The sequence below is a fragment of the Drosophila pseudoobscura genome, chromosome 4 (assembly GCF_009870125.1).
Source record: "Drosophila pseudoobscura strain MV-25-SWS-2005 chromosome 4, UCI_Dpse_MV25, whole genome shotgun sequence".
Lineage (NCBI taxonomy): Eukaryota > Metazoa > Arthropoda > Insecta > Diptera > Drosophilidae > Drosophila > Drosophila pseudoobscura.
In genome coordinates this window covers 22,435,129-22,447,652 of record NC_046681.1, presented here as the reverse complement: position 1 = coordinate 22,447,652, position 12,524 = coordinate 22,435,129, and the positions used below count along the sequence as shown (strand labels likewise).

Below are 12,524 nucleotides of genomic sequence, written 5' to 3'. Positions count from 1 at the left end.
GCCAAAGATTTAATGGTTTTATTTAGGATTAAGGAGGCAAGAATATGGATTAAAAATTACACTTTAGTTGAAGGGATTTCCAACGATATAGACATAATTTTGTTGCATTTGTTAAGCACCAGTAGGTGTAGATTTTATCTAAGGAAAAGACACTTCCAGGAGTCTATATTTCACAGCTTCTTCCTTTAATAATTCCTCATGAAAACATTCCCTTCTTTTGTCTTTGCCCAGAGAAAATCCATAACTCAGCGCCGTCGCTGTCCAGAAGCCTCTTTAATAACTTGTGGCCTCTGTGAGGCGATTGCTTGACCCACATGGCACCATAAACAATGAAATGTATTAAAAATACATACATATACACACCCCGACACCCATACATATGTGCAACATATGCGGCACACAAGAGCAAAGGAAAGCAATGTTGCACAAGGAGAAATTCTGTTGAAAATTTAAAGAAATTTTTGCACATTTCCCGTTTGTTTCATTGTTGTTGCACTTGCAGCTTGACACAGTTTTCCCGGTCACACCCATTTATTTACAATGTCAACGAGGGGCGGCCAAATGAAACAGATGAAGAGACTCTGAAAGAGAAAGAGGCTCGCATGAGCCTCCCAGCCATGAAATTTGCATGCAATTTTAACACAGAAAACAGAGAAAGAAAGAGAGGGCGGGAGGGAGTGGGAGAGAGTTGGAGAGAGCGGGAGTTGGGGCCTTAATGAGAGAAGCCTCAGCCAAGGGGTGATTGGGCTCTGGGCCTGTTGACCTTGTCAGGGAACCTTGAACTGCGCCCATTCCCTTTCCCCAAATCAATTCCAGAGCACGCCTCTTTGGTGTCGCTTCTAACCGAGTCATTTCTGTGGCTAATTAGACCGCATTTCTGCGGAGGCAATGCGAATGCCACTGGATGACAGTCGAATCTATTGGCTGGCCATTGAAATGGAGAGCGTCTGAATGGAAATTGTATTAATTTCCACTTTTCTCAAGTCTTAAGTTTCTCTCAAAGTCTTTTCTTTGCTTTTCTTTTTTTTTAGTTTTTTTTGGGGGAGTTTTAAGTTTTATTTGATTTTAATTTCCGTTTTGTGGCTTGCCCCCGCAATTGGTGGGGTCTTCGATTTGCTTTTCATTTTCTTTGGTTTTCCTTTACGTATGTTGGCCTTTTAGTATTTTCGAAAAACCGCAGAGCGTGTGTGTGTGTGAAAATTGAAATGTCACCAGTTCAGAGTCGAGTCGGGGACTGGGTTTCCCTCTGGATAACCTTCTACCAACGTGCTGCCTCCGACTCCGGCTCTGGCTTTGGCGTGTTTCGCTTTTCTGCTTGTCTGCCGTTGACAGTCATTGACAGCGCTGAACGGGCCGCACTACGCAGGGGCTAAAAGGGGAGGCGGAGCGGAGTGGGGAGAGCGTTGCATGGTAGCAATGTTGCATGCCAGTCTGCACTTAATGCTGACTCAACGCAATATAAGTTCTTATTTGCACAGGCGGCCTGGCCCCAGTCTCCCCAGCTGTCGGAGGTTGCGTTTTCTTTGAACATTTTGATACCCTACATGGGCCATAGCAGACTTTTGGCCAAAAACCGAAACTCAAGAAGATCTTTTAAAGGCAAAACGTTGTACATTTATACAGGATTTGCTGTCCATTAATTTAATGCTCTCCACCATTTAAAAGCCTCAAGTAGGGTCCTCCGAATTCGTTGTGGCCGAACCACATATTTAGGATTTTTGTTAAGCAAGCCACTTGCATTAGTCTACCCCTCCAGCCTCCAGCCTCCGGCCCTGCCCCCTGGCGTCCGCTGACTTTCACATTTTCTACTGCTTTTTGGCACAAATCCTTTTATTCTTTTTCTTTGAGAGTTTAAAAGCGTTTTCGTTAGGATTTAGTTGCATGACTTTTTGCTTTTAGCATTTCGACCGACAAACGTCAAAGCCATCCCCCCACCCCCCCACCCTACTGGCCCCTCCTAACTATCCCTGGAAGGGGGGTGGATTTCGTTTGGCAGCTCCTCAATCCTCCCATGGACCAGACACGTACCCCTGTGGCTGGACGTGCACGGCATTTCCAAATACAAATACAAATACTCAACATGGCCGCATTTTTTAACAGCCTCCCCTGCCACCACCCCTCTTTCCGACCACCCCACCCCCAAAATGTAGTTTCTATAAATTGTGTTTTAGTTTCTTGTTTTTTTTTTGTGCCTCGCTGCAGTTCTGCTGTTTTGAAATATTTTGGATTTGTAACAATTTGTTTTGTAGCCCGAAATGGAAACTATTTAGATATTTTGTTTGCCCAATATCTCGGCCAAAGCAAATCCAAATGAAATGTTTGATCTCTTGTTGAAACAATGGAAAGTATTTTGGAAGAGAATATTATAGAATTTCCAGCAAAAAAACCACTAAAGAAATATCTCATCTTTGCTTAAATTTTGCTCTATAAAAACTGTGGCTTTGGGGAAAAGTCATAAGTTTTTGCCTTCACCGCCAGAGTTCGGCTTAGTTCCCAAGACATGTTGACACACTTGCCGCCAAAACCAAAGTAACCTCCACTGGCAGGACCTCCAAGGGCGGAGGACTATCTCCCAACCCATTTGGTGGCCTTTGTTTGCGGTGAAAGTTTTTCTGCTGCAGCTTTTCTGTTAATTCGGTCAATATTTGCCGAAACGAAAACTCGGCGAAAAAAAGAATCTCCTATTTAACCCTTTAATGGTCGTTGGGTTAAAGTTTTCTTTTGGCCCTCACTGTGAAAATAAACTTATTGACTGTTTTGTCAGCGCCAAAGGGGAGCAACAGTTGCAGTCGCCTCCACCTGGACATTGTCCGGTGCATTATTCATGGTGGACGTAGATTTGGTTACGCGTAAAACCCCCCATTCGGAAAATCCCACAAGCCCCACTCTGGACGGACGACTATCTCCATTACTAGAGTTTTTTCTCCCTCGCAGCCGCAGCCGCAATGGCTTCGAGTCTTTATGGAAATAACTGGTGAAAATAAAACAACAAGGCAACAGCCGGGCTAGAGAGGCCGAAACGGTTGATACTCTTAGAGTTCTAGCGGGGATATGGAGCCCAGAGGATATGGATTCAACTGAACAGATCATAAAAGCTATGGAAAATCGCATGAAACTATAGCTGAGGGAGCGTTTACTCTCAAAAACTTGCTTTTCAAAGGTTTAGGGAAGGATCTTTGCAAAGATAAAGCACCTTCCCTCCAGACCCCAATCAAAGACCCCCTCAAAGTCCTCTAACCCTCCGCTAGGGTATGAAAACATACAAAAAAAATACCAGAATACGCAAGAAAAAAGAATCCCCCATCCATTTGGAATGAAACTCTCCCAGGTCCCGGTTCCCAGGCCTTGGTTTCCCCTCCCCCCTCCCCCCCGCAGCTGCCATGTGGCTACCCCTTGAGCGTTAATTGCGATTCGAGTTGTTTATCCAACTTACCTCCTGTTTAGTTTAGCCTCACGCTCTAGTTCCAGTCTCCCCCTCTCGGATTCCTTACGGGTTAAGCCTGAAAGCAACAACAAGAGAAAGTTTTTTGTTGGTTTTTTTTTTGGCGTTAGTTAAATTTGTTGAAAATTATTTGCCTTTCCTGTTGTTGATGATGGTGGTGGTGCAGAGGGATAGGGATTGGGTCTGGGGTGCCGGTCTCTGGTTGGGGAATATTCTTGGAGGAGCCTTAAGTTAATTAGTTGAATTTGTGTTCAAGAGTTTTTTCTGTGTGCTGTGTGTGCTCCGAGCTGTTGGGGAATTTTTCCTAGTTTAATTTAGTGGATGCAAAAGTTCTGTCTGAAGCAGGGGAAAGTGCGAGTACGAGAGGGATTTCGGTTAAACGAGTTAGGAACTTTAAGAAAGAGAGAGAGAATTGCCTTTTGGCTAATAATGGAATTTTCACAGGAATTTGATTCAAGATATTCCGTTGGCAATTTGTTTAGTTTGTGCATATATTTTTTTCACAACCAATTTTTTTGGCTGGTGGGGCGATGGAAAATTTACATAAATCAACTGTGAAGCCAGTTCTGGCTATCTTTTCCGAACTCCGGCTCTCGGTACTCCCTTTACCCTCTTTTTGTTGGCCAATTTTCAATGTTGGCTTCTGGTTTTGGCCTGGCCAGGCCACAACAAACAACACTGACCATAAATAATCAAATCTTATACACAATCTGCAAACAGATTTTGCGTTTCTAATAAATTTCACTTTGCAAGCAACACACACAAAAAATAAAAGAAAAACAACAACAAAAACGAGAAGAAAGACTCCTAAAAAGGCACCAAAAATGCTGGGGGGAGTGCCCGTGCCCGAAAGGCAAACACTTTTTGTGCGTTCCACCAGACAGCCGCAAAAAAAAAAAAATATGTATTAAATTTATATTTATGCGATGGTAGTACAGAAAATATATAGGAGATGTCCTGCATATACTATATGCATATTAAGTACACTGAGCAAAACCACTATTCGATTTAGATATTTCCTATTAGATGCCACCCCGTTTTCGCCCAGTGTACCGCCTTATATATGTACTATTTATCTTTAGTCTGCTTCGAGCTCATATTGGATTGGAAATCTTGATGGTGCAGAAAACTATAGCACGAGAGCGACAACAAATTATGGTTCACTGGGTTTTCTAAACGCTTTTCCACCACTCTCCTCGCTCTCTCTCGCTCTCTCTCTGTCCACCATTTTTGTTCTTTCGGTTCAGTGTGTCCTGTGCCGTCAAGGACGAGTCGAGGCAAGGCAAAGGCCCCCTTTGGCTTCATATTTATTTGGTGTGAAAATGTGGTTAGAAGTCAATAACATAATAAAAACGTTGACGTTGAAGGTCGCCTGAAGAATGGGCCTGAGATAGACACATGCGAGCGACCACAGGACAAAAGATAGAGATACAAACGGGGGGGAGGGGGTCTGACGGGAGGGGGTGTGGGATATAAATTTATGAAAATTGTCTGTGCCTGGAGGCTCTGGTGGGGCTTTTTTCGAAATTGTTATTGAGAAACCGAGACTGAGACCGAGATTATGGTTCAAGGGGGGGAGGTGGGGTGTTTTCCCTCTGGTGGCGAACAATGCGCGTACAAAAACTTTCATTGCATAACAATAGGCGCACTGGCGAACCGCAAGCAGCATTTAAATGTAAATACCTGCAGCCCACAGGCTGAAAACTGAAAACTGAAAACTTTTCTGCGCTTTTTGGCCATGTAATGAAAGTCCAGGCATTCCATGCCATTCCCGGCCTGGTCTCCGGTTTCTGCTGCTTTCTCCTTTCTCCCTTCTGGCATGTGGCTCGTGGTCGTTGGCACGTGAAAGAAAAAGTGCAGGTGGCTCTGGTCTCCCAGTCCCATCTCTCTCTCTCCACAGAACAGAATAAATAAACTTCAACTTTTTGCTGGCCACAATTTCTTTTTTCTTTTTTTTTACTGCGTTCCCTTTTGGCAGAGGAGAAAAATATCTAAAATTGCGGCATTGCGAGAGCGTAAAACAACAATAACGAATCGCACACAGAAATGGGCCAAAGAGAAAGAAAGAGAAATTGAAATAAAAGCCGGGAGAAAAATCTTCGCTTTTTATTCGTTATTCGTTATTTTATATTTGTTTTTATTTTTTATGTACATATATATATATATATATTTGTATTATTTCCAGAAGGCAAGTGGGTGGAAAAATGTTGTTAAGCTTTAAACTGCTGGCGGTCTCAAGATGTGAGAGTAATTGAGAACAAATAAATACAAGTGGGCGGGGCGGGGGCAAATGGGGGTAGGGGGAACAGAGACAGAGTGTCGGTGGAAGATAAAAGAAAGCCGAAGCAGACGAATTCCCAACGAAATGTGTGAAAATGAGGCATGAAATAAAGGAATTAATGAAAGAGAAAACAAAAAACAAGAGAAAAATATATAAAATAAATCAATAAAAAAAATAAAGAAGAAATATTTAAATAAAGACAGGCAAAAAGATTAAAGACAACGAGGGAGAAAATACAGTCCCCTGGAAGAAGGCCTTTAAACCGGTAGTAATAGCAGGTCTCTGGGACCACTGGCAAGGTTTTCATAGACAGGAATAGGTACCGAATAGGTACACAGGCCACGCCTCGAAGGAGGCCCCTTAAGATAAAGGACACCTAGAGCTTTGAGCGGTTCGCCCATAAAAATCATATGCATGGGTCGCGTCGAGCTCAAATCTATTAAGACTTGGGGTATTCTTTCAGCAGGTGTCACTAAAGATACTGCTTGAAAGGCTTTAAAAATAAAACAGTTCGAAATTATGCAGCATCAACAACGATATTTGGTCCTTCAAGACGGTTTCATCATTGATCTGGAGAATAGAAGCTAGCAGGCATTCTTGAATGGAGTAGGATTATTGGGAAAAGACATTTAAGAGTAATTTTAATTGGACGTTGACATGCCATGAATGCATCTTTCAAGAGTCGATACAATTACTGCACCATCAAGTGGCAGTTTGCATCAAGTTTGCAGGTAGAATCCACGAGGAGAAGAGAAGATTCAATCTTCAGCCAGACGTTAGGGTCTGCTTCCACTGGTTATCCTTCAATGCCATTCGGGATGGTATTCTTAAGCTTCTGATTGCCAATCATATGTAAACGTAGCCTGATATAGCTCTCAATCGAGAAGGAGGTTGATGTTCTTTTAGATCTATAGCAATATTTGATATTCAAACATCTTGAAAGATGTATTACTGACTTTAAGTGAGATTTCCTGGTAAAAGATACGACAGTGTCACAGTACTAACGTCTTATTGCTTTTCTTAGTTGCTTTTCCATCGGCCCACATTTGCATGTTCCAAGACTTGCCTTTGGGTTTATCCACTTTGGCTCTGCTTAACACACTCCACTCTACTCCTCGTTTGATGTGCCACTTTCGAGTGATAAGGTTTCACAATTTGCTTCCCATTTGCACGCACACACAAATAGATACAGATACAGAGACAGATACAAGGATGGGCCTGCTGCTCAATTTCATTTTTACGCTCACCAATTTCTGTTCTGTTCTGTTCGTGTTTTCCTTTTTTTTTGTTTGCTGCTTTTCATTTGTGTTTTTCCTGTACATTTGGTGGAAAACATTTGCCAGTTGTTTTTTCGCATTGCTCTTTTGTGTGTGTGTGTATGTGTGTTTTTTTTTATATACTTTCTCTTCGTGTTTATAGTTTGTCTCTCCGCCTCTCCGCCTCTTGTATCTGATGTTTATGCCATCTCTTTCGGAGGATGATGATGCTGACATAAATCTTTGATATATTGCCATGCAGCTGCTGGACTAATAAATCCTGGGCCTCTGTTGTGTGTCCTCTGTCGCCTGTCACTTGGTTTCACTCATTCATTCAGCCCCGAAATCCTTTCGCTTTTTTTAAAGCTCAAAAATCAAATCAAATTCGTGGGCGGCCCCCGTTTTACAAAAGTCATTATAGAACAAGTGTTGGCCGCTCTCCCAGCGGACACTTGAGCATAATTAATGTCCTGCCACGCCCCCCCGCGCCAAACAGGATGTGGCGACCGGAACAGATCGGAACCCCCCCCCCCCCCCCCCCCCCCCCCCAACAACAACCACTCAAATGAGACTCGACGCAATTGTCGCTCCCAAATTAATTTGTATAATTTTACAGTCGCAATTGGATGGCGCTTTGGGAGGGGAGGGAGGAGTCGACACAGCGGTGGCCAGCGAGACTTATTCCCAGGAGGCAGGCGCGAAACCCTGCGGCATTCAAATGAAGTTTCGTTGGCGCCGAAAAGTAGGCAATTATTTTTTAGGCCAACAAATGGACGAGCGAAACAGTGGAAGATGGAAGGTTAAAGAATAAGAAAACCGAAAGGAAGAAAAAAGAAATGTGAAGCGGAAAAACCATGGAAATGAGTTTAAGGTACGGTTGCTAGCCAGGCCAGTGGAGATACACTCGGCGAAAGGCCATTTCAGTAGAAGAAAATATTACCAATATTATAATTGTATTACAATTTTCCCAGTGTAAGAAGATAAACCAAGGAAAAGCGTGGCCTCCAAAGAAGTTTCGCCCCCAACCGCCACCTAATTAGTGGCCTCCATGCCGTCCTCCTACCTTCAGTCCTTCAGCATCCTCTCGCTTGGCCACTTTCAACCTGATTAATATTTAATGGGAAATCCCATGCCGCACCACTCTATCTATCGATTCTGCTATCAATTGCAATCAAGATGTAAATGCAACTACTTTCCAGATGGGGCAGGGGGGCTTCGCATCGATGCTGCAACACTTGATTGACTTTCACAGCACATTTATTTTGAAACCTTCAGGCAGCCGTTGGCCGCAAAGCCAACTTTTCAACGACTTGGCTCAACTTTAAACTGCAGCCAATGGCTACAGAAAGTAATTCGTGGCTTACACAGAGGGGGACACAGAGGGAGAGCTGGTCACAAGAAGATGCAAGAAGTTTTTCCCCTGCAAAAAAAAAGGTACAACTTTCCAAAGACGCGAAGAAAACTCAGAGGCAACCCTGGAGCGGTGGCCTCAAGTTATTTAGTGCCTGCCTGGAAAAGGAGTGCACGGCGACCGTATCTATTGAAAAGCAAGTGTTTCCACCTTCAGAGAGTTTCCGCTCTCCACCGCATGCCAATAAAATGTAATTTCCTGTGATTCCTCTTTTGTGTGGCGAGCGCGGAACTTGCAATTGCAAATTGATAAATACATTTAACAAGGCGCTGCGGCAAATAGTAGATACATCTTCTATATCCCCGTACGATAGGAGAGTGTGCACGTTTCACCCTCATGATTTGGTATGCTTCAGCGATTTGTTTCGCCTTGTGTGGGTGCGGGTTTCCACGCTTTTCCTTGCTTTTCCTTGGCCCGGGCCTGACCCAATTTACGGCACTTTCGATCGCGACACATGTGGCACACACAATACTCCCTTATAGGCAGGTTCCTTTTCCCTGGCCTCCCCTCCCTCACTCCCTCAATTTTTATTGCTGCGGCTTTTGGGGTCGGGCGCCTGGCAGTTGTTTTCCAAGTTTTGCATAGCGTAGTTTTCGGATTTTCCAGCTCGGATTTTCCACTCTCCCCATCTCTTATTCACTCGCTTCTTTGTGGAACTTTTGGGTAGAACATAAATCACCAGAGCATAGTTTTTATTTCAAGTTGTTTTTTGTAGAGGGAAAACCCAACTAATTGTGTGTGCCTGTGTGTGTGTCAGGAGAGTGCCAGTGTGTGTGTGTGTGTGTGTGTGTGTGTGTGCGTGTGGATAATTTGTTGCTCTCACTTCGGTCTGGCTTTAAATTTATTGTTGCTGTCTTGCAGCAAGTGTCAAATGCAGACGACTTCAACAATCGCATGATAAACGAGCAAATGTTGCCACCTTCCGCCACCCACCGCCACCCACCGCCACCCACCTCCCCTCTTCGCCGCACTTGCAGCGCAGCTGCAATTCTTCCTGCCACATCCTCTCCGACTTTTGTTGCACTTTCCCACTAATTATGTCTGCTCATTATTAACCCCGATGTCGAGCCAACAAGGAAACACATTTGACATCAGACAGCAGACAGAGACAGCCAGAAAGCGAGAGAGAGGGAGAGAAAGGAGAGAAAAAATAACCAGCAAAAGGTGAAAATAAATTTCACTCACTTAAGCAAATTTGACAGACAGGTTTTTCCATTAGCAAACATGCTTTTGTCATTTGCGCAAATTAATGCATGACAGATGGCAGGGGCGTTGGTCGGGGGTTAAGTAAGGTCCACGAGGGGTTAACAGTGTGGGAGAGAGAGGGAGATAAAGCACATGCTGCTTATTTTGGCATTCACTTGGCCAGCTCTCAAAGAAGGTCAACACTGTGTGGGCCCTCTGTGGCTTTTCCTTGATATAATTTATTATCTAGAGAAGAGCGAAAGAAGTCGCTGGCCTTCACTCACTTGCATAATTTGTGGCTGAAAGTTATAGGGAAAAGGTAATCTGGGGCTGGCTTAAGCCCTAAGACCTGAAGCCCAAGAACAGGGCAGAAGCAACTACTTAAAGGTTCTATTAAAACGTAATTTTAATCCAAATAATAAAAATCCCCAAGAGTTTACTGTCAATATTATTCTGAAGGCATTGAACCTTTAAAAACAGTCTTTCGCATGGCCATAAGATGGGTTCTATTATATGGTTCTAGGAGGCAACCCCAGGGCCACTCGCTTCCTTCAACGACGACCCAAAACTGGTATCTACTTTGAGGGACAATTCCGATACGATCAACCATTAGATGTACTCCTTGACACCTAACTCTCAGTGTCCTTGCTCACTCTAGAGGAGTGTCCTCAGGGGTAGAAGCCGGACCCAGCCCAGGATCAACTGACGAATGCTTTTGTACTTCCAGCAGAGGGAGCTCAAAATGCTATGATTATTATTTAACAATCACGAAAGTATGAACAAAAATCACGGAATAAACGAAACATTTTGCGGTGCTACTGCTTCAGGGTCTGGTCCACAATGGAGTCCATCAGGGGGCCGCTCAGCTCGGTGCGGAGCGCGACATTCTGGCACCAGCTGCCCTGGTACTTGTTGTGGATGGCCTTCAGCTTGGCCTGCGGTGCATCGCGCACCAGTCTGGCGATCTGTCGAGTGATGGGCCTCAAGTGCGTGGCCGTGTAGCGAGAGTAGTGGGCCAGCGTTGGGGACCAGTGCTGGTCGTCGAGGCCAGTGCCGGCCCGGGGGTTGCCGTTGAGCAGGTGCAGCGACAGAAAGAGCGAGGCTGCAGCAATCTCCGAGGGCTTATAGCTGGCCAAACCGTAGTCCATCGCAGTCAGTTCCACAAAATACTTGGCCATGGTCTGCTGTTCGATCGCTGTTCCAGCGGCCTTTGAGTAGCGCCGCAGGAAGTGAATTGGCAGCGGACGCGAAAGATTGCAATCGATGGTCTTGAAGATCTGCAGCTCCATCAGACGGATGTCACGGGCCGAGTAGGTGTCTTCGGTGAAGTAGACCAAGTCTTTGATGGCGGGCGACAGCTCCTCCTCGTACTTGGCGGCAATCAAGAAGGCCGTCACGCCCACCAGCTGCAGATTGCTGCGCTTCGTATTCTCGACCGCCTGCAGATAGCGATCGATGATGGCCACGGCCAGCTGGAAGGTCTCCTCAACCATATTGAACTCCTGGTGCACCTCGTTGATCCAGTCGATTAGCACGGCTCGCATCTTGTGGGTGATGTCCTTCTGCCCGGCCAGGTGATCCTTGTGAATGGGCAGCTCGATCTCCAGCTGGTACAGATGGTCGTAGATATCGTTGACGTACTCCGAGACCAGCTCGAGGTTCTCCTTGTCGTTGGCATCGATGTCTGCGATGGCAACCCCTGGCTCTGGACCGATGGCTGCCTCCTTGTTGGCCTGCAGTTCAACCAGAACCGCACGCTTTGTGGCTGCCTCACTTGAAGGCACTTTCAACTTCTTCACCTGCAACTGGTCAGTATTCTCCGAGTCGTTCTTCTCCGCAAGCCTTTTCAATTTTGAGCCGACCATTTTGATTGGAGATTTTAGACACACACGTAGCGACGCTTCAACTTGATTTGATAATATAATTATATTCGTTAAATCAGTAGATAGATTTTAAAATCAAAGGTGACTAAGTTTTTGATTTGTTTTCTTTCCAAAGGCAAGCTCTAAGGCTTCTAAATGTTTTTATATTTATTCTTTGCAGATGTCAAAACAATAAACTTTTAAAGGAGTAGATTTTGCTTTGTTTCTGGCATCCTCACTCTCTCCCAGGTTAACAGGAAGCCTGCTATCCATCGTTTGGCCCATCGACGCTGCGGACTCCTCTCGTGGAGTGTTGGAAAACGTTATGCGCATTAAAGTTACGCCAAGAGGTAAACAGTCACAGCCATGGATGTTGTAGAGACGGTTCTGCGGCTACGAATATTTGTACAGCAAACAACTTGTCCTTCGTCTACTCTCTGCCTCCCGTATATCCCGTCTGCGACTTTGATTTCGGTCTCTCTGGCCACATTAGACATGCAATTATCAATGAAGCATAAACCATAATTGAAAGATCAAACGCACAGGCAACGTCTGCCACACTCAGCCACGAGGCTGATGTATCTCTGTGTGTGTGTGTGTGGGTGCCTGTCTGTGTGTGGCCACATTTGTCGCAACTTTCGCTGGCTGGCTGGCAATAATGATAAAAGTGGCAGCGCAAAAAAAAAACACAAACGAAGGCGTAAGCGAAAAATGTTCGAAGCGTAAATAAATTACAACAATAATGACGCCAAACATGATAACAACAAATGGTAAATGGCAGCCAGGGGGGGTGGGTTTTGGTTCAGCAGGGAGGATGTATGGAGGCTGCAGGCGACAGGCGATTGTTATTGATCATCGCAATATTTTGCGCATTAGGCAGCCAAACATATGCAGCATTCCATGGCGGAGGAAAGAGATGATACACTGCCCAACAAACAGGAGGGGTTTTCCCTCCGCTCTGCGAAGGAAATGTATAGCTTTCTCTCAGTGCAGGCTAAGGGCTGGCCATAGACGGCGAGGACTTGTGCCAGATCGTTACGACTTCAGGACTTACATATATGTCATGGCTTTTTATCCATTTGGCTTG

The 12,524-nt window shown here is 44.9% G+C and overlaps 1 protein-coding gene and 1 long non-coding RNA gene across 2 annotated transcripts in view; both read right to left on the bottom strand.

The window, feature by feature from the left end:
• Window positions 1–12,524, bottom strand: part of LOC117184015 (uncharacterized) — a 72,261-nt gene that overhangs the window by 34,542 nt on the left and 25,195 nt on the right. The window contains exon 3 of the long non-coding RNA XR_004469144.1: window positions 3,434–3,500. This is a non-coding gene — a long non-coding RNA (uncharacterized lncRNA). The remainder of the gene's footprint in view (window positions 1–3,433; window positions 3,501–12,524) is intronic.
• On the bottom strand, window positions 10,352–11,528 carry LOC6902947 (G2/mitotic-specific cyclin-B-like). The gene has a single exon (XM_002132637.3). The coding sequence runs from the start codon at window positions 11,438–11,440 to the stop codon at window positions 10,391–10,393; it is 1,050 nt and encodes a 349-aa protein (XP_002132673.2). The 5' UTR covers window positions 11,441–11,528; the 3' UTR covers window positions 10,352–10,390.

Coding starts and splice junctions, on each gene's coding strand:
- LOC6902947 (XM_002132637.3), bottom strand. CDS start 11,440: ATGGTCGGCTCAAAATTGAAAAGGCTTGCGGAGAAGAACGACTCGGAG.